At 32.4% G+C, this 27,490-nt stretch overlaps 1 protein-coding gene across 1 annotated transcript; it reads right to left on the reverse strand.

Annotated features, from left to right (window-relative positions):
- Positions 1-2,396: 2,396 nt before the first annotated feature.
- LOC141712135 (G patch domain-containing protein TGH) lies at positions 2,397-26,252 on the reverse strand. The gene is made up of 16 exons (XM_074514952.1): positions 26,025-26,252; positions 25,695-25,785; positions 25,520-25,614; positions 24,147-24,250; positions 23,900-23,961; positions 23,742-23,816; positions 18,005-18,156; positions 16,534-16,609; positions 16,364-16,450; positions 16,173-16,250; positions 15,498-15,642; positions 6,865-7,354; positions 6,401-6,685; positions 6,194-6,325; positions 4,537-4,737; positions 2,397-3,912 (listed from the first exon to the last, which is right to left on the reverse strand). The coding sequence occupies exons 1-16, from the start codon at positions 26,160-26,162 to the stop codon at positions 3,130-3,132; spliced, it is 2,994 nt and encodes a 997-aa protein (XP_074371053.1). The 5' UTR covers positions 26,163-26,252; the 3' UTR covers positions 2,397-3,129.
- Between the last annotated feature and the right edge of the window lie 1,238 nt (positions 26,253-27,490).

Consider the following 27,490-nt stretch of genomic DNA (forward strand, 5'->3'; position numbering starts at 1 on the left):
ATGCGTATTCAACATTCAACAGGTAATTTGGACACTTCGTCCCGTCATATGATATTTTGGATACTAAGCTCCCAAATGGTGAATATTTTAATTTTTCACCCAGCTTAGTAAATACATTGTTTTGTTTGTACTCCAATCACCTCAACGGACAATAATTAAGTGGTCTTAGTGGACCTTTGCCCACTCAACACGGTGCATCTCGTCAACAAAAAAATGAAAAAAAAACAACTTTGTGCATCTTGGTCATTGATGTCACAAAACCAGTAAAATATGGTCGTTTGATTTACAGACTATTATGTAGTCTCATACGTATTTAAAAAATAGTGGCAACAAATTATTTACGATTAAAAAAATAATAAAATATTCAGTATCTAAAACTATATAAAAAAAGACCTATCATATACAATGGCGTTTTGAGAAAAAATAAAATATTAAGAGCAAGAAAGAATTGGCACTACAAGTACAACTCTACAAGAAAAATCTAGCAGATACTTGTTTCTTTTAAATACTACTTGTTAATCTTAAGAATTGTATACATTATAAATGGTATTGTACATTTAATAACTCCAAGAATTGATATTTTTGCATTTATATATAATACAATTAATACTTATTTTACTAAAAATACAAAATATATATATATAGTTACATATCAAAATTGAAAAATTGAAATTAAATTTTTGAATTTTTTTCAGGTAAACTTGTTACTATTATACGAATATACTCATAGTCATAGATAACAATATTCAATTAGTAAAATTTAGCAAAAAATAATTTAATTATCAATGACTAATTGACTACTTAGTACTCCCTCCGTACCACAATACGTTTTCCATTTTGACTTTTGTCATTGTTCACATTAAGCGATTAACTATTAATTTACGGTTAATCTATAAGATCAAACATAGTCATAAGTGATCTTGTTGTATTCGTATTTACGAGTATTTTAATACAATGAAGTTTTTATATTTAATACTAATATGAAATTAAGAATATTAACAATTAAAAACGTGCATTGACAAACATGTCCGATAAAAATGAAAATAGTATTTAGGGACACGAAGTACTTACTACTGTAGTAAAGGAGGCAGAAGTGGTTGGGGATCAGAAGATTGATGACGGATAGTAGCTGGGTAGTAGGGCAGATAACGGTTGGTTAGTACGGCAGTTGGCATGCATCTTGATTACCTAATTTATTCGACACACACTCATTTTTCCGCGGTCTAGAAACAGCAAATCGATTGTAAACGGAGGGAAAATTTTTTAACACTTAATCGGTTAAGCAGATGTTTAACCGAAATTTTAAGCAGGTCTATAAGCGGATAAATAATATTTATTTAAAATTTTAAATATAATAATATGTGTAATACCAAAATAATAAAAATAAATAAAATATCAAGAATATAAATATGGATTTCTCTTAAAAATTATATATTTTTTAATTTTTTAATCAAGATCATTGTTTTATTAAAATAAATATTAATATTTATAATTAAAAATTTGACAAGTCAAAATCGGTTTGACTACTTAATGGCCGTTTAATCCGCTTAATAATCGGTTAATTCGATTAAAAGGCCGGTTAATCTTTAAAAACGCTTAATAATCTGATTAGTATAAAATCGAAGCGATTTATGATTCGATTTCGCTTAAACGGCCGCTTAATGCGCTTTTTAGAACACTGATATTTAAAGATACTGTTATAGAAACCCGAATTAGTTTTCAAAAAATTTATCGGATGGCCTACTAGGTACCTCAAATTAATTTTTAAAAATTTTCCCGAATAACATGACACGATTTTGGTCATATGTTTTGCTATTAAAAAAACTATCAACATGTTAAATGTAAGCATTTTAGAACAATTTTAAGATGCAATTCTGAATAGCGAGCATTTTTTATGTTTAAATCACTCACACGCATATCGATTTTATTTGGTAGTTGCCTCTTTTTCCATATATACTTATGTAGAATTATATGGCGTGTATTATCGAGTCTGATGTTTTGCCGACCGGATTTGGTAGTTTTTTTTTCCATATATTTGCAACTTGTAGCGGCACTTCACAATAGTATTGGAAGATAAGTTTCAAAGATTATAACAAGAGGCTGAAAGCCTACCATTTCAAAGTATGATCAGTCTTAGAATTAAAGTGAGATTACATATATCCTCGGCAGCTGGAACTCGGGACTAGTTTCTGAAAGCATCGATCCTCTTAAAATGCGGTTGTGTCTTTAAACTCAGCTAAGCAATTATGCAAATCTATTCGTCAATCATATATTCATAGATGTGTTTTTTTTTTGCACTATCATGCTCAGTGCCACAGTCGTCAGCTGCCTTTACCAACCCCATTTGTATTTTTCCTACCTATCTCTCTCATTTTTTAATATTTTGTAGGCAGAAAGAAAAACAACACTTTATTGTATCATATACATATTGAATTATAAAATGATATTCCATTCATACAAAACAAAGTATGATTGCCAATATTGGCTAGACCTTTCATTCCTATAATCAAGAAACAAATTCTCATTGCCTTGGTTGAGTTTGCAGGATGTCAAGTGAAGGGAGACTAAATTAAAGTGAAATGAAATACTTTACCTTCTTAGCATACCAATCAACATGATAGGGAACAATTATAATTGCAGTGTCGGTGTCGTCCAAATGACTAACTATTTGACTCCAAATTTGAAAACAATTGTGGGAACCCTTAATCCTCAAGACAGTACAACAATACCCACATCACAAGTACAAAAGCCAAGTATAGTTGTAAGAAGTATTCTGGCACTTTTCTCATCGTATATCCACTTGCCGGTAACTTAATATTTTCACAAGCTTAGCACTCCAGGCAGATACATGAAGTTGCATGGGCCACGATCACAAATGTAGCAAGCGCATTAACATATTTCTTCAAATGGATATGCTCCTTGCAAATATCGTACAATATTAAAGCTGCATAGCTAAAACAATAGGATATCCATCTTTCCATAACTAGGGTTCTGAACCTTTTCCTGATAATGTCATTTCCAAATTCGATTCCCTTTTAAGTAACAATATAATAATATATCAAAACTGAAACTTGATATTCCACCTTTCCTGTCCAAGCTTTACGAACAAGAGCCTCTTAATCCGTCTTCTCACTTTCGCTTTTCTCTCTTGGAATCTCTGTGATCTTTTCTAGACCGGTGATGAGAACTGCTAGGAGATCTCCTACTTCTATGCTTGTGATGCTTAGAGTGTTTTCTACTGCTACTCTTTTCCCTAGAAGAATCATTTTTCCGCCCTCTGGACCTCGAACGATGTCGATCTTCATAATCATCAGACGAATCAGTTGTATCCCCTTCAGAATATCTACTTTTACGGCGACGACTTTTAGAGCTTCTTCTGGTTCTTTCATCGTCTGATGAAGCACTGCTCCGATCTTGCTGGCCTGTAGACGTATTTCCCTTTTTTGTTTCTTGAGGAACATCAAGTCTACTTCTGACAGAAACATTCTCAAACAATCCAGTCCCCCTTGTTTGGCTGCCACTTCCTTGTGTACTGTTTCCAAGGGCCCCACGAGATGCATCATCATGACTGACCTCCGCATGATATATGTTGTCGTTTCGAACCTTCTCTGTTTTAAAACCATCGTCAATGGCACTTGAGGGTATGGATGACTTCCTATCAAATGATAAGATGCTACTGTCACTATCTTTACTGTGTATATTGATGGCTTCCTTCCCCTTGGAATTATGCTCTGACTTTGAAAGTTCAGGAGGAACCTCTAGGCCTAACTCTTTGCCCAATGATTCCAAAAAGTCACCTGCTATTAAACGACTTAAAGTTGTATTAGCAGCGTCCGCATTCTTTTGTTGATGCTCAACTTTGTCAAGACCAGAATCCTCAATCTCATCATCTGAATCATCAGAAAATATAGCCTACACAAGAAAGATATTCAAATACCAACCTTTCAGTTGTGGTTGATGTAAAAAGTGCTTGTAGAATGAAGTGGTCATCGTAGATTGTCTACATCTTATGAATAGTTTTACTTCGGAAAAAAAACAAAAAGCAAAATAACGCATATGCAAATGCAGATGTTATCTAATAATTTTGTAACAGGTTGGTAAATACTGTAAGATTCCTTCGAGCACAAGGCAAGGAATGTATAAATATAATAGATAAACCGCTTTACTAGAAGTTTTTTGATGCGCGAGTGAACATTCCAAGATGATCGATGCGCTCAAAGTTCACATGTTTGAATTTTGACAATTAGTGCCACTTGTACAGTTTACTCATGAGAACTTAATAATGTTTGAATTTTGACAATTAGTGCCACTTGTACAGTTTACTCATGAGAACTTAACAATGAGAGATTAGATGACCAGACTGTACGGATCGTTAAGAGTAGATAATGTATGCTCAATAAATTTAAGAGATCCTACATATATTCATAGAAAGAGGTACTTATGATGCATGGTGTAAAACCCCTACACATGGACACATCTATTAGTGCAAGAGAACCAATTTAAAAATATTGAATCCTATGCATATTGTTAAATTACCTTGTAAAGATCGACCGGCCTCTCGACATTTTCAACTTCCACTTCAACCTCATCTTCTCTATCGGCTGCTCCGTTATTATTTTCATTTTTAGATTGGGATAGAGATGCTCCAGCATTTTCCTCTGGTTTAGCATCTTTAAGTAAATCTGGCATGAAAATGAGAGAATCCATCTTACTCCTTGTCCTTGGTGCCGGAGGTGGCTGCAAAAATTATGTATCGTAAAAATGTCAGTTTCCACATTAAAGCCACAATGAAAAATAATGGACACCAACTGATATATACTTTAGGTGATGTGTGCAACGGGTAAAAATTTAAACTATGACTACGAAAGGGCATACTCGATCCATATATACGTAGCTAATCAGGTATTCCATTTGTGTGCATAAAAAATTTGGTGCTTGTTTGGTTGCACATAGACACTAACTTACCATGGGGAGTTGTACTCCCTTTCCATTAAAATTCCTGGGAAGTGGCATGAACATGTTTGGCTGACAACAGAAGATTTTGTACTTCCTGGCTATTTATTTCCTCTGATTTGGCGGTTTAACCATATACTTCCCATGTAATATATTCTAAATAAATATTGTGCCCTTCACAATTACTACTTTTTTGAGTTATAAATATGTTAGTTCACTGTTAATTAATTACAAATAATTTGGTGTTTATTTTATTTATTTTCTGTTTATAAAACCAAAAAGACAAATCGACTTGGCAGGATCATGTCTATTTTCAGATTTATTTAATCCGTATAGAGTCTTTAACAAACATAAATATTAACATTATAATATGTGAGTTTTTTATGTCAGGATACAATATGTGAGTTTTAATTTCATTTTTGTTAGTTTTTTTACAAGCATTTCTGTTAGTATTCTAATAAATTGTAAGCGTGCATTTTAAAATTTTAAATGAATTAAAAGTTGAACTTGCAAAAAAGTTACAGTAAAATAATCATAGTTTAATTGCAGATTCCAATACTGGTGAGGACTGAAATCTTAAGCACCCACAATTATTAAATGGCTTGAAAGTAAATATTAATACAATGGACACCTATAAAATCTACTTCATTATGAAGAATAAAATAATAAAAACAACAGAGAACAAATTTTAATAATAGGAGTGCCTTGAAGTTTATAGGTGAAATAAGAATCAAGTAGAATTAATGATGAAATCTAACTCTAGTTCTGAACTAGAACAAAGGGAAAAAATGGCTATTAGACACTTAAAAATTTTATTATTTCACCAAACAAATCTATTTAAATCATACCGATGTTTATAACATCAAAACTGATAAGATTTGTCAGGAATTGGGATGCACTGTAGGATGGCTAAAATTTTAAAATTTATTTATATGTTGGAAATAATAAATTATTATAGGTTATGCTTTGTGGATTAATTTTAAATTAGTAAGAGCTATAGATTCATGTCAGTTTTATATTATAATTTAGACTCTAATTCTAATTTTGTAGGTTAATTTTGTCTGATACAGAAAGTGTGATTACCTAGGAGTGGGTGGGTTCGTGACTTCGCACGTTACATGGGTATTTGTACTTCCCATGTAAGGGACTTCCTACGCTACATGAGCAGTCATTGTACAAGAGCTCAAGCGTATTGTGAAACCTAAACAATCAAAGGGCCATCAAATACATAATTAAATACCTTGCCCATGTAAGGATCAATCAAATCAAAGCGCTTGCACAGAATAGATGCAGGCCGCCACTGAAACTCCTCTCGTTTTGGATACAGTTTCTTCGTTATCAGTTCTTCTTCAGCTTTCGTAACACCAGCTTGCTGCAGAGACACTAGATCTAATATTGGCAACTTCAGCAAAGGTAAAACATGAGATAAAGACGGTGGAAAACATACCTCTGTACCACCAGAAGTAAACTGCAGTCCTGTAGTCCCTGATAAGTTCACAAGTTGCTGATCAGGGAGATTCATTTCATTTCCCCACTTCCCTTTCTCTATTGCAACAGCTGCAGCCTCGAACTCCAATCTCTCACGTGCACGATCTGCTTCAGACATGTAACTAGATCCACCCGATTCTTTAGAGCGGAGACCGCCGCGATATTTTTCCTTCAGATACTGCTCAAATCTTGTCTGCTTTGGAGGATCGTCACGGAAAGGCTTTGCAACCTCTTGGGGCTCGGCCTATATATTATAATGCAAAACTTGAAGTACATATTTGGGAAATGCTTTTTTGCAGGCACATATAGTATGAAAAAGCTATAACCCAGAGTGTACCCAGAACCATACAAAGAAGGCTGGATTGGGCAAGACTAATATAACTATTGAGTGGCTATTGAAACAAAGAGGATAAAACAACTCACAAATGATACAGGAGTGGTGAATGTATCAGAAAGATTGACTTGAAGATTAACCGTGGCACCAGAACTGATAGGTGAGCTTATGTTCCTGGAGCTTTTTTCCAGGGGCTTCTCTCCTAAAATCTTCCCACGACTCTCTGCAGTCATTTTCTGCTCAGTTGGATACAACTTCCCACCAAACAGCTGTTTACTGTGATCATTACGCTTCTGGTTCTCCTCCCAGAGCTTCCTAAAATAGTACTGATGGCCATCTCCTCCATTTAGGAAAGAAAACAAGGGATTAGATTGGTTCTTCTCACGGGAAAGATCCTCAAATAGTTTTCCGCAACGGGAAACCAGGGTTGCAACTCCTTCAATCAACACTTTCAAATCCTTATCTCCTGGAGGAGGCACTTCAGGGGGAGGTAAATCAGCAAGCTTGTAGTTATCCTCAAGTGGGGCAGAGAAAACATGACGGGGTACAAAATCTTTGGGAATTTCTGGGGGATTGAATCTGGAAACGGAAAATACAGAACATGATTATTATCTGATTAAATATTAATTATTCTATCAAATGAGCTAAGAAATAAATGACAATTTCAGGTCTGCATCCTGCCTTGACTAGTAATAATCAGTGTGAATAACCTCTCAAAGTAGCTGCAAATAATTAATTTAATATGTTACTGAAATCCTCTAAGATTCTATTCTTTGTGAAATTCTGTAAAATCTTGTTACCTTGGCATTATTTTAATTGTTGTTGGGTGCAGTAAAGCCGAAAAATAAGATTGAATAATATCATTCTTTCTTCAAAGCATGCAAGATTAAGAAGCCTAAGAATATCTTTGCTGCTTCTATAATAAAATCCAAATTTAGAATTCTTTTAAGAATAAAGACACAATAAATAAATTGATAAATTAATATATATAAATTGATATATATATATGTAGAGTGCTACTCCACTAGAAAGCCCCTAATAATGAAAACTAGAAATTGATGGTATTTTTGTAATTATTTACAATTTTCGTAACTAAGGCCCCGTTTGATATTGCTGTTGCAGACAACTACAATAGCTTTTTGTTGAAAAACTGTTAGAAAGGTGTTTGGTAAATTCTAAAAGCTGTTGTCTGGAAAACCGCTTCAATATATATATATATAAAAAGTAGGATACACGGAAGGTTAGGTTGCGCTTTAAGATCGTATGAATCTATTTTTCTAATTTTCTTAGAGTTTTAGAATTTTAAATATTAAAACAAATATCATTTACCTATTAGAAGTATAGAAGTATATTAGGTGTCCGAATTTATAGAGAAGAATCATTTACATATTTGAAGTTTGAAGTAGAATACGAGAATTCGAATTTATGGAGGAGACATGTATTTTTCCTACATATTTAAAATATAAAAGAAATTGTATCTAAAAAGTTTGTCCGCATACAATCTTTTTTCTTTTGCTCTTTTTTTTTCAGCGGGTACATGTTTTCACGTGGTTCAGCTATATGTATTGTATAATTCTTTTTCTTTATGCATGATTTGGTTTTATAGGTGCATAATTCTCTTTTGTGATCTTATGATTTTTTGTTTATGTTTAACAGATTATCAGTATTGACTGTATATGTTATAGGCATGTCCATACAAGTGATAGTAACCAATCCTATTGATTTACTTAATTTTTGTTTATAGTTTGCATGTCAGTAATCATTGTTGAGTTTTCAACGTAAGGTATGTCCATACAAGTGATAGTAACCAATCTTATTGATTTACTTAACTTTTGTTTATAGTTTGTATGTCAGTAATCATCGTTGAGTTTTCAACGTAAATTTTGTTTAAATGCATTGATGCATGTGTGTGCTATTTATGTATAAACGTGTATATTACGTGGTTTATGTTTGATTTAATCACTCGATTTTACCGTCTTAAATTGCTCTTCATAGTGTATTCAGGTAAAAAATCAAATAATCTTTTTCGCAGAAAGACAGAAATTGAGACAAGTCCAAGAAGCTCGAGACAAAGAATATGTTCTAATGCGGTAACCTACACTTGTATTATACAAATTATTGAGAGTGGAAATTGTTTAAATATATATATTTTATTTACTTAGTTTTTTCAATCGTAAAACATCCATTTACATTGATAATAAATTCTTATAGTTGAGTTTGGAGATTGCTATCTTATAAGTTTAATGGATGAGGTTAGTCAATCATGACTTCTCAAGTAACATAAATTTTCTTTACATTTTATGATTTACCATCCATACTTATAAATGTATAAAATTTTTATAATAAATTTAGGTGTTCATGTTCATTGCGTTAAGGTATTGCAGAGCTTTGATGAAGCACTGACACTAAGTTTTCTAAATATGGGCATAACTTTTGGGTTAGTTTAATTAGTTCTGCGAGTGGTTCATTTACTAATAATTTTCACGAAAATTTAGTAAAAGAGGATACACGAAAGTTTAGGTGGCGTTCTAAAATCGTGTCAATCTATTTTCTAATTTTTTAAGAGTTTTAGAATTTTAAATATTGAAAAATAAAAAATAAATTATTTAACATATTATAAGAAGAATAGATGTTCAAATTAATGAGGAAGAATAGTTCAAAGTTATAGAAAAGACATATAATTTAAAGTTTTATTTGAAGTAGAATAAATGTTCGAATTTATAGAGGAGAAGTGTTCGAATATACAGAGGAGAAGAATTCAAATTTATATAAAATATATATAATCAAAAATTTTATTTATAGTAAAGTGCGAATATGGAAAATAAATTGAATTTATTTAAACTATATACAAACATATATAATCAAAAATACTATCGAAAATTAAAAGTTCTATTTATAGTATAATAGAATAGAATTTTAATATTAAAAAATAAAAAAATATATCATTTAACATATTAGAAGTAGAATAGGTGTTTGAATTAATGAAGGAGAATAGTTGTTAAAAGGTGAATTATATTTGTTTAACATATTTAAAGTGGAATAGGTTTTTCCAAAAAAAAAAGTGAAATAGGTGTTCGAATTTATATGAAATAATAATTCGAATTAATAGGAAAATAAATAGATAAAACTACTTATAATAAAAAAAGGGTTAAACAATTCCTAATTAAAAATTTGTCTGAGCCAGAAGTATACGTAAGAAAGCTATTCTTATATTTCAAGACTAAAATACAATTCTGCATAGCATACTTTTGCTTTATAATTTATCGTATTCCAATTTTTAGGATCATTATGTATTTTATTATGAATTTTACCACTTTTATTCGTTGTGATCAGTACGATGCCTGATGAACGTCATAAGCGATGTCAGGATAGAAGTATTTTACCATACGACTTTACATGTCAATCAATCTAATGGTGAATATATCATTTCGCACAGATTTTACATTTAATTATGTTTTTTAAATAACATTTATGGCAGTAAACTGAAATTTTTGTAATCTTTTACTACACCTTTATTTTGTACATACTATGAATAATATCCATTAATATTTGTGCGATAAAATTGTTTTTATGTCTGTTACAATAATAAATTAATGAAAAAATATATCATGATTTCGTAAATATGAAGAAATGAAGAAACACATTAAAGTTTAAGATTTTTTTTTTGAAAAGCGGAATTCATTAGATTAAAAGGAGGAGTACAAGTCAGCTTAATAAAATAGTTTAAGACTTTTATCGAGCCTCTTATTTATTACTATTATTTATTGTTAAGCTTTCAGAGCCTTTAGTATAGAAAAAAATTCTAGAACACATCAATTTTGTTAGTATTTGTTTTATCGCTTCTTACAAGAAAAGAAAAAAAAAAGATCGGGCCACCAAGATTTAACTTTCAATTGAAATTCATCAAAACAATGAATTTGTCTTGATCTAAAGTTAATAAATATTTAGAAACTTATTTTAGCTGTGTATAAAATCACTCATAGGTTTATTATGTAATGTTAAGTTAAAAATAACGTAAAAAATAATTAGATAATTAGATGAGGCATCTAAGATCGTTTTAATCTTTTTTTTTTTACTTTTTTAAAATTTTAAATATTAATAATTAAAATATGTTAAAAACATGTTATAGGTAGAAAATATATTCTAATTTATAAAGGAGAAGAGTCTAAATTATCTTTTAACATATATTGTAAGTTGAAAAATTATTCTAATTTATAAAAAATAGTTCGTTTGGATTTTATAAAGAACAAATGTATTCTAATTTTTAAACCCTCTAATATCATCTCAATATATTTTCCAATTTTCTTAGTTTTAAAATTTCAAATACTTAAAAATAAAGTAATGCTCCCTTTTAACATATTAGAAGTTGAATAGATATAGAAGAGAATAGTTAGAATTTATAAACAAGATGTGTAATTAAAAGTTCTATTGGAAATAGAATATGTGTACCAATTTATAGAGGAAAAAAAGTTCAAACATATATAACTAAAAATTATATTTAAAGTTGGAGAGGTGTAAATAAAAATACGTATTCTGAATTATAGATTATAAAGGAGAGAGATTCAAACTATTTTTTTACATATTATAAGTAGAATGACTATTATAATTCATAAGGAGAGGGATTTGGATTTATAAAAAAAATATAATCTATAAAATGAGAGGTTATTAGATGGCTCTAAGATCGTCTCAATCGATTTTTTCTAATTTTCTTAGAGTTTTGGAATATTAAATACTAAAAATAAATAAATACACTCATATAACATATATTAGAAGTAGAATAGGTGTTCGAATCTGTCAAGGAGAGTAGTTCGAATTTATTGACAAGATATACAATTAAAAATTCTATTGAAAGTATGATATGTGTACCAATTTATAGAGGGGAAGAGTTCTAATTTATAAAAAAAATCTATATAACTAAAAGTTATTTTTAAAGTAAAAAAGGTGTAACTAAAATAGAAATTCTACATTATAGATTATAAAGGAGAGGATTTCGAGTTATCTTTTAACATATTATAAGTAGAATAACTATCATAATTCATAAAGTAGAGGGATTCAGATTTATAAAGAAAAAAATACAGTAATTTATAAAAAGAGAGGTTACGTGGCGCCTCTAAGATTGTCTCAATCAAATTTTTACTTTTCTTAGAGTTTCGGAATTTTTAAATACTAAAATAAAATAATACTCTCATTTAACATATTCGAGTAGAATGGGTGTTCGAATTTATAGGTAAGACGTATAATTAAAAATTCTTTTGGAAGTTGAATATGTGTACCAACTTATAGATCAGAATGTTTCAAATTTATAAAAAAATCATTTAACTACAAGTTCTATTTAAAGACGGATATATGTTTGTAATACATAATTGAAAGTTCCCAAATGAAGTAAAATAGATGTACTAATCGTAAATGGGAGAGTTTCAGATTTATTAAAAAAAAAGATATCCTAATTTATAAAGGGAGAGGAATTCGAATTATTTTTTAACATGTTGTAAGTAGAATATGTGTCATAAATTATAAAGAAGAGGGACTCGAATTATCTTTTAACATGTTATAAGTAGGATAGCTATTCTAATTTATGAAGGAGAGGGATTCAGATTTATAAAAAAAAACTAATTTATAAGAAAATGAGTTCGGATTTGTGATATTATAAATGTGAATTTATAGTGTTAATTACTCAACTATAATATAATAATGTCACATGAAATCTGGAACCACATCAATTTTCTTTCAAATAGTTTTTTTATTTAAAACTAGGGCGACGTTGAGATGAAAATGTGTTTCCCCACATGGAAACTTGAGTGTTAACGGAGGAACTGTGTAACAGTAAGTATGTTATGAGAGTTATTAATCTTTTTCTATTTATAGAGTAGAAGATTCAAATTTATACTAATAAATTACATTTATAGAGAAAAAGAGTTCGAATTTATAGAATTGACATGTAATTAAATTAAATTAAAATTATTTTAACTCTTCTCCCTTATAAATTCAAAACCTGGATACTCATTTTATTGATTTTGGTTTCATATGAGAGCGGTACGAAACGTGTTTAACGCACTACAATAGAATGTACTAGCTATTATAATTTGATATATTTATATTAAAAATTTTATTTTAATGTAGACTTCAATTTTTATTAGTAAAAAATTATTACAAAAATATTCCTAATATATATTAAAGTTGGAGTTTCGGGTTTAGGGCAATAGTGCTGGAAAAGAAGGATCGTGTTTAATGAAGTCATGGTTTATTAGAGAGGATCGGTAGTAAGGATCGTATTTAACAGGATATGGTTCATTAGATAAGATTGTATTAACGGTTAAAAATTAATATTAACGATCTAATAAATATATAAAAATTAATTTTTTTTAAAAAAAATTATAATGCCGCCGTGAAGCGCGGCTTTGTGGAATAGTTTGGTCTAAAAGCTGCTGTTAGCAAAAGCATGTCTTCCCATGCTTTTGAAAAAAGCTGTTTTCAGCTTTTGCAAGAAGTAGCTATCAATTTCACCATCAAACCTTCTCAAAACATTATTTTTATATATTATATCTCAAAATATGCATAAATTAAAAAAAATTACCAAACAGTCATCTAATTTTCCTGACAACACTTTTTCTCACAGCACAACAGTTTTCAACAGTACTCCCAAACGGAGCCTAAATCTAAATCAACCCTTCCCCTCTGCCCTTCCCAACTACTGACCTCCAACACCCACCACCACCACGCACCAGCCCACGCCGCCGCTGCTCCTCCCTCCACCACCGACTCACCAACTCCACCTCTGACAACTCTGCCGCCTCCCGACTTCATCACTATCTGCCTCCCGAGTTCATCACTATCCTTGCTTTTGGATTTGGTGATCTAATATAATCTGATAATTATTAGGTGATTCTATAATGATTATTTTTAAATTTTAGTAATTATGGTGTGGTTGTGATAGTAGCCGAACACGGGCTGGTGATTCCATTGGTGGTTGTGGTAGCTGGTTCTAGCCGGATGTGGTGATTCCTGTGGTAGTAGTGGTAGTAGCCCTATGTGGTGAATTTAATTATCCGGTGATGATTTTCATTTTTTGGTGGTGATTTTTCATTTTGATGGTAATTTTTGTGGTAATTTTCCGGCAATTACGTGGCGCTGACGTTGCAGTGGGGTCCCTACTTACACGAGGGCTAAAATGTAAAATTGGGGAAGTTGTTGTGAATTAGGGGGATAATGTAAATTTTAAAAGATATTTTTAGTTTTCATTTTAAGATCATTTCTACTTGATAAAATGCCTATATATATGCATATATACATATTTTGGCTTCTCCCAGGATTTCCCGTCTCCGCCATTTATATAGCATACATTTATTCCTTTATGTGTTGTATATTGCACTATCCATGTCTAGACCAGTCGCATATCTTTAATTACTTTATCCTTAAGTTCTCAAACTGTTTTAAAAAGTTCGGGTAAACTTATATATTATAAAGCACAAGATTCTTGGCTACTAAATTTAACTTAAATAAGGTAGTTGTCAAATTTATATAAGTATGTATGTGTGCGCGGGCGCGTATGTGTGTGCGTGCGCGTGTGTGCAATAAAAGGTAGCTTTCAAATATATATAACATTAATATTTTTATATGCACGAAAAAAATTCTAAGGAGTCCTTGTTTTTTGTGGAGTCCTGGAGTTCATATATGTTCTGCAATTAAAATATGAGTAATTGGCACTTTGTAACCCATTTCTTTGGGCGTTTTTTCAATTCAGATCTATATTATGTTTCCTTACAACCTGCACCTTTAACTCTGAATTTCGCTTTGTTTCGTTCCCCCGGAACAAAATTCTGTAGAAATTGCTAGTTTCACCAGGGGTAAAATCGGGGAAAAAATTCAAGTTTAGGTTGTAACATAATAACCTAATAATTTCAAATTCCAAATATCAAAAACCGATTTTGAAGATGTTATTGAGCTAAAATCGCAAGTTCTAGTAACCAAATCGAAACTCCAATCAAACCCTAAAAGATTCTGGGCTCCAAATCACTAAAAGAAGTAAAAAAAATAAAAATTAAACTCGATTCTAGGGTTCTTACTTTGAATTGGGGTTTGATTTCCGGGCCTTTTTTTAAGAATTTTGATATTACAGGTAGCTTTTGCTTGTTATTTGCAATTGATTCATGTATTTATTTGTGGGTTTGGACTGAGAAATCGACGGATCCGGCAATTTGTTCTTGGAGACCAGAAATTTCCGATTTTACCCTTGATATAAAAGTTAAAAACGATCCAGGGGTGCAAAACAAAGCGAAATTTAAAGTTAAAGGTGAAACTTATAAGAAAACAAAATATAGACCTGAATCGAAAAAACGCCCAAAGAAATGGGTTACAAAGTGCCAATTACTCTTAAAATATTATGAAAAATATTGCAGAAGATATTATTTTGCGAATCGTATTTTATATAAATATCACTATTTTAATACAAATCTCATATATTTTACAAGTAGAACATCTATTTTCTGCAATGTGAATATGTATATTCTGCATGGTTTGCTAAACAATATATTTTGTGATGTTCTACTTAATGTATGGGATTTGCAAGATATTTATTAAAATAGTGATGTTTGTAAAACATGATTCATAAAATCATATGTTCTGCAATATTTTACTTGCAGAACATATATGGACTCCGGACTCCAAACAAATATGGAACTCCATAGAACTTAACTCTACACATTTAAGCACTAGAACAAATTACCTTTCTGTTTGGTAATCAGTGACAGATGCGACTTTGAAACCATGCAGAACACCATGTTCCTTTTCACCCTTCTTTTTGCTATCTTCCAGGAACAACCTGGTGGGCTCTCCAATCTCTTGAACATAGGAACCTCCAAAGTCGTAACCTAGAGAAATTTTATCATTAGATAACGCTAAATGCATCTTCTTGACACAAAAACAAGGTAATACTATAGCCTGAGATGGGTGCAACTCAAGATTGCTTTGGTTTCTGCTGCTAATTGCAGACAACACTGGGAAGATAACACAGACAATTGTAGCCTACGGACAAGGTATTAAAATTCAAGGGGCTGTATGGCAGGTCTGCAAAAGTTTTATGTATATTGTGTTCATAGACAACAGAATCGCCTGACCTAGGGAAATAGAATCTACCAAGCAAGTAATTTCCACAAACAATTCATCACATTAGAACAATCAAAAACATCATCTTACAGTTAAACAACCCTCCTACTTTATCGGTATCCATTAAATTATAAATCTATTATCTAAGCTCACAAGAAAGTGTGAAGCATCTCTTGCTTACCTTGAAAAGTGGTGGATTTTAAAATTCATTTCAAACATAGACATATTATGCATATAATCGATAAAACTGAGTTGTACTAATGTTAAAATCAGATTACAAAAAGGAGATACCCACCTGAGGAATACACATCTTCATCTTCAGCATCAAGCTCTTCAAGTGCTCCAATGCCAAAACCAGGAGCAATTCTTTCTGCTGATGAGTTTAGACCAACTAGTTAGACATGTTCTGGTTATGAGTAACTGACAAGGAATTCAACTATAAAATTGAAAAAGTACATAGAACTGTAAGGAGATAATGGACTTCACATTTAAAGCCAAATAGACTATTTTTCGTAGATAAAGATTTCCCTTGTCCAACCTCCTTAATTTCAGATACACGAGCTCGCTTTCTCTCTGAAAGTGGAATCACAGTAGTTAGCATTAGCAGTTTCAACTTAAAACACTAGTTGAATGGCTTTTGTCAAGGAACTACATACCCCGAAATTCAGGAGCATTTTTAAAAGGATCAAAACCTAAACCATGCATATCCTGCTTTGGTTTGAGCACATAAACCTGAGACAAAGAGTGATAAGTTCACCTATTTAGCTCTTCTTTCCGATATCACGATTCACGGCCATCAATTAAGAATTAGACATAGATGATTTAAGGGAAAGATGCATGAAAAGACATATGATTGTCTATAGAGCTTATTCATGCAATACATAGTCAAATTCATTTTTTTTTCTTTTTCAATGTCACTTTAGAAAACTATGCACATATGAATCTGCAAGTTGTACATAGATCAATCCTATATCTGCGTCAAAGGTTCCAAACAAGCTCACATCAACATATCCTATATGATAGGGATTTAGCCCTTTCATTGACTTGTCCTGCATATATGACAGCTAAATATAAAGCAGTTAGCAATCATACAAACCACTATGTCAAATCCGTGATGTTGAACACTAAACTCCCAACCAGGGATGGGAATAGGAATACGATTTGGAGGAGCGAAAGTTTCCAGAACACTAAAGACAGATGTATGAGACATACTAGCTTTCAGGAAACCAAATAATTAATATTATTTTTTACATTTATTAAAAAATAAAGGCGTATGAAGGCCTACCCCCACCCACTAATTCTGTCCTTTTTCCCGACTAACTACATCAAAGAGTACGAAACTTCTATATAGAATGTGTACTTGAGAGAAGAATATGCTTATGGAGCAAATGATGACGGGATAAAATAAACAAATTTGGAAATGAACTTACTTAACATAGCCCACCCAATTTACATGGAGGGATAAAAATCATGTATTAAAAAGTTGGAAGATGTTCTATAGCTGTAATGGTTTTAGGTCATAGGACTGAAAAGTGGAAAGAGTTCTGCAACACCACTGACACAAACCTCTTCCAGTTCCTTCTGTTACTATTTGCTTCAACTAGTTGCTTTTCTCATTTTCACCCACTATCTTTTTCTCATGTAATTTATTATCTATCTAGGACCTGCCATTTTTCCGCCATGTACATGTATTTCTGTATCACTCTGTTGATAAAGAGACTTTGTTTCTAATTTCTTCTGTTCTTCAACTTTATTCCGTTTGCATTTGATGATTACAACAACCTTCTTTATTACTAAATCCCATGTCATACTTTTTATTATATCGCTATATTAACTCAAATTTCGATATATTAAAGAATTTTAAAATACAGGTAAACTGGTAACCTAGGCCTTAGGACTTTTGCCTCGTAGCACCTTCCAAGATATTTTCAGTAACAATTTTCCAAGACAATGTAAGGAAATAAAATAAAACGAAGTCATGACTAGCCATTTAATATGCTGCATTCTACACATTAAACATAGTCATGGAATTAGCTTTTCGAAAAAATTGTTGGGTAAAATTCAGAGGTCAGACAGAGGCAAACAGAATGGATGATTCTGTTATCAAAATTAACAAGGGAGACATACCGGCGTGTTATCAAAAAGCTGATTGTCAGTACCAGTAGGTATCTCCGACACCTTTTCAGGGTCACCTCTAACAAGCTCTGATTCAGAAATTGGTGCTTGGACATCTTCAGACGATAAAGCCAGAAAAGCTTTTCTAGCTTCCCGTCGAACATCTGCATCAAGAAAACAAAGATTATAAACTGTCGCGCTGTAAGATTACCTTGTTCAATACAAAAACCACCCAAACTCTAGCAGGAATAGATCTTTGAGAATAATTATATATATTTACAGTAAAGAAAATCACTGCTCATGAGGCACTATATGGTAGGGTATTCTTTATGACTAGGACGATAACATCTCAGTGGCACTATGGTCGTCTGATTCTTTCGCTTATGTGTGGATTGTCCCCCGACTGCTCACCTTATGCCGAGGGAAAATTTGTATAGCATTGGAAAACAGATTGCCTAATACCTGTCCCGAGGCAGCTGAAACTGAAAATTATGCTTTAGTTCAAAAACCAGAACAACAATCTCAGAGAGGTGGACAGCAGTTGCAGAAAGAGGATGGACTTCAAACTTATTGTCCACTAAATCACAAAAGATGTGTCGATCTTTGTCCAATCCTATTCCTTATATACAGAAACAAACCCTTTGCAGATCAAGGAAAAGTTTATAAAAGAACACTCAGCTGACATGAAAGAGAAAAAAGTGTGAGAAGGATCGGGGCAAGCTGAGATCTGGCAATGGTTAATTAAATCAAGAATCCTTATATCCAAGAATGGACAGCTGACCGTACCATAGTCAATAAGTTCAGTTATTTTAAACTAACAAATATCCAATATTTACAGAACCTGCCAGCTGCACCCAGATCCTATACCAGAGCAACGCATAGTTGTAAAAAATGAACTCAAGTCCAAAGCCTACTATGGATATTTGTCAAAAAGTCCAAAGCCTACTTGAGCACTGATCTTGCACTTTATTACAAAAAATCCAGCAACAAAAGGGAGCTGGTTTAAGGAGCTTTCAAGAGGGCTCAATACTGTGTTCAAGGCAACAAAGTTTTGCAGACTAAGAAAGCTGGTCGGAAACAAACGGGAGTGCTGGAAATTAATGCTGTGAGTAAAGGAGAGATATCTCACAGGCCAGAGGTAGCCATCTAAAGATCATAAAGGATAAGTAAGTGATAAGGGACAGAATTTTCAGAAAACAAAGATAGATGACTAACAATTTATGAGAGTGGAGGAATCAGACTTTGTACCAACAGAAATCAAGCCAAAGGTGATACCAGCTGAAGGTAATAAAGAAGTCCAGGACTCACAATCCTCAATAGAAGTGTCAGTCCATGCTATTGAGGGAGCTAACAGAACCATCACTTTGACTGGAAAGAGGGGAAATAGGGAATTTTCTATACTAGTGGATGGTGGAAGCACTCATAGTTTTTTGGATGAGAAGACGGCACTGAAACTCAGATGTGAGGTAGTGGACGGATCCTATGCAAGCATTGGTGGCTAATGGCAACCATTTGGTTCGTAAGCATGGGTGTTCTAATTTTGCTTGAGAGGTGGGAGATCAGAATTATTAAACCACTATCAGGACTCTACCTATGGGCAGCTATAATCTGGTGTTAGGTGTAGACCGGCTGGGGTCTTTGGGACCATTAACTTTTAATTTTCAAATTTTGCTGCTACAGATTGAGCAAGAAGGGGAAAAGGTGACCTTAAAAGGGAATACTCAGCCACTGAAACCGAGTTTACAACAAATGTCTGCTACGGAATTTGAGAGAAATTGCCAGAGGCAAGATGGGTTGATGTATATCATTTATGCTTCTCCCAACATCAGTATGCAATCAGCTAGTGGATTCAAGTGAGACGGATCAGCAGTTACAGCAGCTGTTACAGTAGTTGTTGAAAGAGTATGGAGATATCTTTCAACCTCCAGAAGGACTATCTCCACATAGAGAAATCGAACATTCCATAGAATTGAAGGAAGAGTCACAACCATTCTTTATCAGGCCCTATAGACACTTATTTCAGATTAATGAAGTTGAGAAGCTTATCTTGGGGAGTTGAATTCTGGTGTTATATGTTCAAGTAGTTCTCCTTTTGTTCTCCCCTATTGTTGGTTAAGAAGAAAGATGGTACATGGAGTTTCTGTATAGATTGTATATAGATTATAGGAAACTGAATTCTTTGACAATCAAGAATAAGTTTCCTATACCTCTCATTGAAGAGTTTTTGGATATATTAAGTGGTGCCAAACTATTTTCTAAGCAAGATTTAAGAGTTGGAAACCGTGAAGTGAGGATGAAAGCTACGGATATTGAGAGAACAGCTTTCAGAAGTAATCTGGGCCACAAAGAATTCACTGTGTTGCCGTTTGGCCTCACTTATGCTCCAGCCACCTTTCAGAGTTTAATGAACAAGGTGTTTGTTCCATATCTCAGGAAATTCACACTAGTCTTCTTTGATGATATTCTGATTACTCCAAAGATGAAAAGGAACATCGAAAGCAGTTGGAGATGGTGTTTAAAGTAATAAGGCGTCATAAATTGTCTGCTAAGATGTCAAATAGTGAGTTCCTGCAAAATCAAGTGGCTTCCCTGGGCCATGTAATTTCAAAAGAAGGGTGGCAAAGTGGATGAAAACAAGGTTAAGGATATGTTATTATGGGTAGTACCTCAAAGGGTGAAACCTTTGAGGGGATTTCTTAAAATTAAGTTTGTAAAAAATTATGGTACTATTACTAGCCTTTGACAACTCTCCTTCGAAAAGACACCTTCAATTGGACCGAGGTAGCAACACAAACTTTTATGGATCTGAAGAAAGCCTTAGATAGCACTCCTGTGCTCAGATTACCAAATCTGAAGGCATTTACAGTTGAATCGAATGCTTCCAATACTCAAATTGGAGCCTGACACAAGAAGGCAGACCACTGGCCTACTTTAGTAAAGCCCTAGGGGTTAAAGCACAACCATGTCAACCTATGAGAAAGAATTGATGGCTGTAGTTTCAGCTGTTAAGAAATGAACCCCTTTTTTTATGGTTAAGCATTTTTATAAAAAGGAATACTATTTCCACCGATCTGCTTCTCTCTATATACCTGAATCCCCTCTCTCTAGGGTATTTCTCTCTCTAAGACTATCAATCTCTACTGCTTTTACATGCATTTCTAGTTGCAATTCTTTGTTTCTTCACTTGTTTACTATTCTATACTATAAAAACACACACAGAAAATATGTGTCGGAAACCCTGGTTTCTTGTCAGGGTCGAGCAGTTGGGATCATTTTCGAAGATGTGTTACCTTCTCACTTAACATTTAAACTTAGAGAAATTAGATATTATATCTTTCAAAATTAATAGCATATAAAAAGTTGCAAGCTAAACATTAATTACTATATTTATAAGAAAAACTATACCCTGAAACCTGAATAACATCTGCATTAGAATTTATCAGAGATTAATATTAAGCTCAGTTGGAATAATTAGGGGTGAGCATCGGGCGGTTTGGGCAGTTTCAAGGGTCCAAACCTTACCAAACCCAATTTATTAGTTTCCCTAAATTTCAATCCGAACCAAACTGTTAAGTAAAAAAACCAAACCGACCTGATCCGTTTAAAACGGTTATGTTCGGTTTGGTTTTGGTTTAAACCGTTTTTTATTAAAATAAAAATTCAACAACTAAATTAAACTTTAAATTGAACTTGAAAAATAAGAATCGAAAGTTTGAATCATATTAAGATTCTATATTTTAACTTTAATCGTATTTTAAATAGGATATAAAATTACAAGAACTTGACAAATAAAAAGCCAGTGAATAAGATTATAAAAATGTGACTTATAATTTTTATTAATAAAAATTAAAAAAAATGAAAACATAATATATGCATAAAAATTAAAATCTCAATATTTTTAAGAAAGTCTTTATATTGATCCTTTTATATGTATAATCTTTTCTATATATTGTAGATTATAATTTATTATTATTATTATTATTATTATTATTATTATATATTACTCACACATGCATTTTAATGTTTTAATATAAATATTCAGTTCGGTTCAATTATTTTGATCGGTTTGGAGGTAAAAACCGAAACTGGACCGAAAATATTCGGCTTTTAAAATTTCAAACCGTTTACCAAACCAAACCATTAATAAAGCGAAAAAATCAGTTTGGACGGTTTCGGTCGGTTTGGAGGATTCTTGCTCAGCCCTAATAATAACTGCTGAGTAATACATACTATATCCTATACCACTTTGTTGATTGACACTAGTTAGACTTTTATGTAACAAGTCTTTTTACTTCAATGATAATGACTGCATGCCAAAGGAAATTCATACTTTAAATGAAATTTTGCCACCATATACTCACATAGAACTTTATTCAAATTCTATTCTTGTGGTATTTTGAAGGAGGTACCAAAGGCATTTTCCTTTCATGCAATAATGTGTTGTGGAATAATTCATAAATGATATATTAAGTTACTAGCTGCCCTGTAACCTTTTGTTGTGTTTTGGTTGGAGTGAATAAATGCCCTAAAACCTTCTGCTGTGTTTAGTTGGAGTGAATGAAATAGAAGGGAAAGGAATGGGATGATTTTGAACAATTAAAAAGGGTAAAAGTTCATAAGTTTCATTCCTTCATTTCATTTCTAACAAACTAAATTAAACTTCCAACCGCCAAATTCAAGAAGTAATGATCCATTATGATTTCCCCATAAAACCCATTTTCTACCCAAAATTCATTATAGAAAATTTTCTTCACTCATTTGTTTTTAAAAAAATTTACTCCAAAGTTAACAGTTTCCCATTATTATCATCCATTCCATTCCATTTCTCCTCAACCAAACACAACATGAACATTGGGGTGTTAGAAGTTAAATGGATATATTCTAAAATTGGTCTAGGTCGGCGCTTTGACGATAGCCAGAGCAAAGATTTCTAACTTCTACAAAAATTGGCAAAATATGTTTTTCGCAAAAATCCGTGATTAATTGAGTCTAGGAGGAGCTAGGCGGGTTTAGGTGGGATTAAATGGTCAAAAAATGAAGGAAAAAAAAACCTGAACCACAAGTAAAATTGTAAAATACAATTTTTTAATTGGAAACTTGAGCTAATATATAGAATGCGATATTACCTATTTGTATTTGATAACAAAATGAGAATATTTATATAATTACATAGTTTGCGTGTATAAAAGCAATTTTTGCTTATTAAGTTAAATTTTATAAAAAAAATTATTTACATGCATTGCTTCTTTAATATCCGCCTCACTCAAAATTCAATTATTCAGCGTTGAAGAGTGTATCACTAGTATTCCATATTGGAGCAATATTCATCCTTGGTGTCCATACAAATTTTCTACTAGAATACTCGAAGTAGGAGGGTTTAAACTTGATACTTCTCTCAAAGCTACCATATTATTCGTTCTTCTCTTGGAAAATCGGTGAAAACCAATCTCTCCCCAAAACCTCCTAAGGAAATCCTTAGTTCACTGCTGATAAGTGAAAACTATATAAATGACAAACTTAGGCGGTTAGGCCACTGAAAACAAATTTTATAACATGTCAAACATATATAATATAATACCATAGAACTTGGCAAATAGTTTCGGTTGCACTTGAAACAGGAAAGCTAGGTGAGGACATGATCGATATATAAGTACATATATCAAACAATGAAAATCATGTATTTTCCAATTAATGTGTAGAGGACAGTAACTCTAGCATGTTTGTTATAAAATGTACAGATATAGCATACCATACAGTGAACCAGGACGTGAATCCTTTATGGAGCGACCCCGCCTCCATCCCATTTTTAGCAGTAGGCTTACACCTGACAAATACAAGCATGCGATATTATATATCAGGTAGAACTAAAGCTACAAAGAAATATAGTGCAGAAAAAATCAAACAAACCAATAGAATCTGATGCTGGAAGCACTATTTCATCAGGTGCAGGTCCAGGTATAGCCGATGGTCTGAATTACACAGGCAACAAGTTTGATACAGAAAACTTAAATCCAGGAATACGGAAAAGAAACAGAATTAAATTCAACAGAAAGAAGGAATAGATGGTAACAAGCACAAAAACATAAGCAGTGAATATCCTCTTAAAGCACATACACTTGATAAAACAATTATAATAATAAGCAATTGTTTTGACCTTTGTTGTTGTTCCTTCTCAGCTTGTTTACGGGCAATTTCAGCGGCTGTAGAACCAAATGTGTCAAACTGACTGGATGTTCCCAAGGATTCACCATCTAATTCCTAAAAGTAGACAGCAAGAAAATCGATTGGTGTCAGCACAGCCTTTTTCCCTATATATATTAACGATAAAAAGACATACCAAGACTCATTGACTACCATACGATATATATACGGACAACATTTATAATTTATCAGTACTTTATTTTTTAGTCATTTGACAAAAAAACTTAATGAATTTCCTTAATTATATTCATTCTTTTTCAAATATTTAGCAAGAAAAAAACATCTTGCAAAGGAAAATTTAGCTTCTTTGTTCCCAACATTCTTAAAAGGAAACGTACATTTCAAAATTAGTATTCTATAATATTAGTTATTAATGTCAGTTAATGAATCTCTGAGAAAATTATGATGTCAAAAAGAAACCTAATTGTACTGGGACACTAAATTATAAGCACTGAGCGAACGCACAAGCGAACAGCTAGTTTATATGTAAAACAATTGATAAACAGAATTAGAAATCATCATTTGAAAAGGATTCTGATGATTGCATCTCCTTTATTGTTATGAACCCGTATAGGGTTCCAGTTTTCAACAAGTGAGATCTGAAGAATGCCCCAGTCAATTTGCAAAAAGCTTAAATCTATAACTTAATGAGAAGGTTGTAAAACTGAGAACCATGACAGAGTTGGAAGTGGGTCCGATTAGGGTTGTGCTATCTTCAGGACCCAGTAGCAGTTAGGTCTATGCTTTATGCTAACCCCAAAATAAGTAGCAAACATCACCATTAGTTCCATAAAATATTGAAGATAGATTCCAAATTTAAAAAGAGATTTATTTACTTTTCTACAACCTGTTATACTTATCGTGTAGTAGCAGAATGTATTTAAGTATAGCAGATTGTATTGACATCGACTGGTAAAATTAACAGGCGGCCTGATTCAAAACAGTCGGAATGTATCTATATTATAAAAAGAAATAGACTAATTAAAGGGTACACTGAAACCCAAAATTAAAATGGCAGTGTAAAGAGTAGGCAATCAGCACAGAAAATGATACTCACGGCTATGAGGACTATAAGAACCTCTTCTACTTTTATTTTTCTTAAAAGTATAATAACTTCTTAAAAGTCCACATAGTTTATCTACAGTTTTATCAAACCACAAAGGAATCTATGTATTTTTAATCATAATCCTGGCAGGTAGAGAAAACAAGCAAATAATAATCTTATACTTCAATTCATTCACCTTATGTTAATATAACCACAGCGTGATTCTCCACTACATACATAAATTCATAAATACAAGAACAAAACAACATGATAGAACATACAGCCTTCTCATCTTCATCCAAGAAGCTGAGGATACTCTGCTTTTTAATTTCAGCTCTATTCTTCCTCGACGATGTAAACGTCTGCGGGGTCCATCCTACACAATTAAACACAACATAGTCAGCATACACCAAACCCTCCCAAAACCAAACAATTTAAAACAAAACATGGCATTACCTTCTTTAGATCCCACAGTATTATAATAACCAGCAGAAAATCCGCCGCTAAACGCACCGTGAAACCTTCTCCTACCTTCTTCATCTCTAACCTAATAACAACATCCGCATAGTAAATGAACACAATCCTCAACATAACAGTCACTAGTAACTACATCGAAACTCTAATCAACACATAACACAAACTGTACATAAAAAATATATGAACTAATAAAATCGACACGATACTGTACACCAAAACACTAATTAACACAAATTGTGCATATATTTAGCTATTATAAGTAAATAAATACAGTAATTAGCATAAATTAGCGTAAAATTGTAAATATACCTCTTGTTTCCAGGGAACTAGGGTTCGTAACTGACCAGAAGCTTCGGCAACAGCTTTTTTCTTGCGAGTGGTAGAGACGTCGTCTTCTCTCTCGATTGGCGTGCCGAAGAAGACAAAATCATCTTCGTCTACATCCATTTCGATCCGTGATGATGTAATTTACGCCTGTGTTTTGGAGGTATCGACAACAAAAAATGGGTACAGTACTGTGCTTAATTTACTATATGGAAATTTATTTTAATTTAATTAAGTATAATTAGAAAAATGGACAAGGGACGCCGGGAACGAGGGGTTGATGTTAGAATTGTGGAGTATTTATTAGTTCCAAAAAAAAGTTTAAGTATTTGGGATTTATGATTTATAAAGATGGTAAGATAGATGTTATTTATCATATTTAATTTGGATAATTAAAATGGAGCACTGTTTCAGGAGTATTGTGTGATTAAAAAATTCTTTTAAAATAAAAGAAAGATTTAATCGAATGACAATTAGACCAGTTTTGTTGTATGGGGCATAATATTGGACGGTAAAGAAGGTCCAAAAACAAAGACCAGAGGTAGCAGAAATGAGGATGTGGCGTTGAATTTGTGGTCGTACCTTGTTAGATAGATTGCTGACTGGTTTTTTCAGAAGGCAATTACGAGTTACATCTATAATTATGATAAAAAAAAGGTAAGTGAAGGTAGACTGCGGTAGTTTGGACATGTACGGGGGAGACGTATATTGGCCCCAGTGCGGAGAGTTGAAGGTTTAGTGTTGCCGGGTGCGAGAAGGAAAGAAAGACCGAGAAGAACTTGGGCTAACCTACTTTCACTAAATTTGCATTTTTTAAACGTTCAGGGATATATGGTATTAGATAAAAGGACTTGGAGGCGTCAAATTAGAGGGGTTGATTGACTTGTGGGATAGATAGATCTTGTATTTTGAGATGTTAGTAGTATACCGTGTCAGTTTATTCATTTGTTTTCATTCTATTAATATGCTTAATTTTATTATTAGTGTATTCTGGATTTCATATATTATTGGCACAAATCATTTTTTGGTAGATCGGATGTCTTGTTTTTGACTTTTTTTGAACAGGAAATCATTTGATTTATAAAGCAAAAGTTTTACGAGTGTTCTTAAGTAAGATTGAGTTGAAGATATCGAAAGTGTTTTATGTGGGATAAAAATGACTACAAACAGTCATTATTCGTTATTCTGTATTGTATTTTTTTATAGTTATATTACATATTTACATATGTTCACACTAAAGTCGAGGGTCTTTCGGGAAACAACATCTTCATTCTTTTAAATGAGGGAAGGTTGTGTACATCATACCCTTCTCATACCCTTCTTTTGCGGGATATACTGGGTACGTTTGGTTTGGTTTGGTTTGGTTTAGGAAATGAATATTATATTTTTTCTTTTTCTTTTTAAAATAATTAATGATGTAACTTATTGTAAATACTTTTTAGTATTTAAAA

The sequence above is a fragment of the Apium graveolens genome, chromosome 3, assembly GCF_009905375.1.
Source record: "Apium graveolens cultivar Ventura chromosome 3, ASM990537v1, whole genome shotgun sequence".
In the NCBI taxonomy this organism is placed as follows: domain Eukaryota; kingdom Viridiplantae; phylum Streptophyta; class Magnoliopsida; order Apiales; family Apiaceae; genus Apium; species Apium graveolens.

Coding starts and splice junctions, on each gene's coding strand:
- LOC141712135 (XM_074514952.1), bottom strand. CDS start 26,162: ATGGATGTAGACGAAGATGATTTTGTCTTCTTCGGCACGCCAATCGAG. Junction 16,610..18,004: donor AGCTTTTTGATAACACGCCG/GTATGTCTCCCT, acceptor TCTTTGTCTCAG/GTTTATGTGCTCAAACCAAA. Junction 16,251..16,363: donor TAGTCTATTTGGCTTTAAAT/GTGAAGTCCATT, acceptor TAAACTCATCAG/CAGAAAGAATTGCTCCTGGT.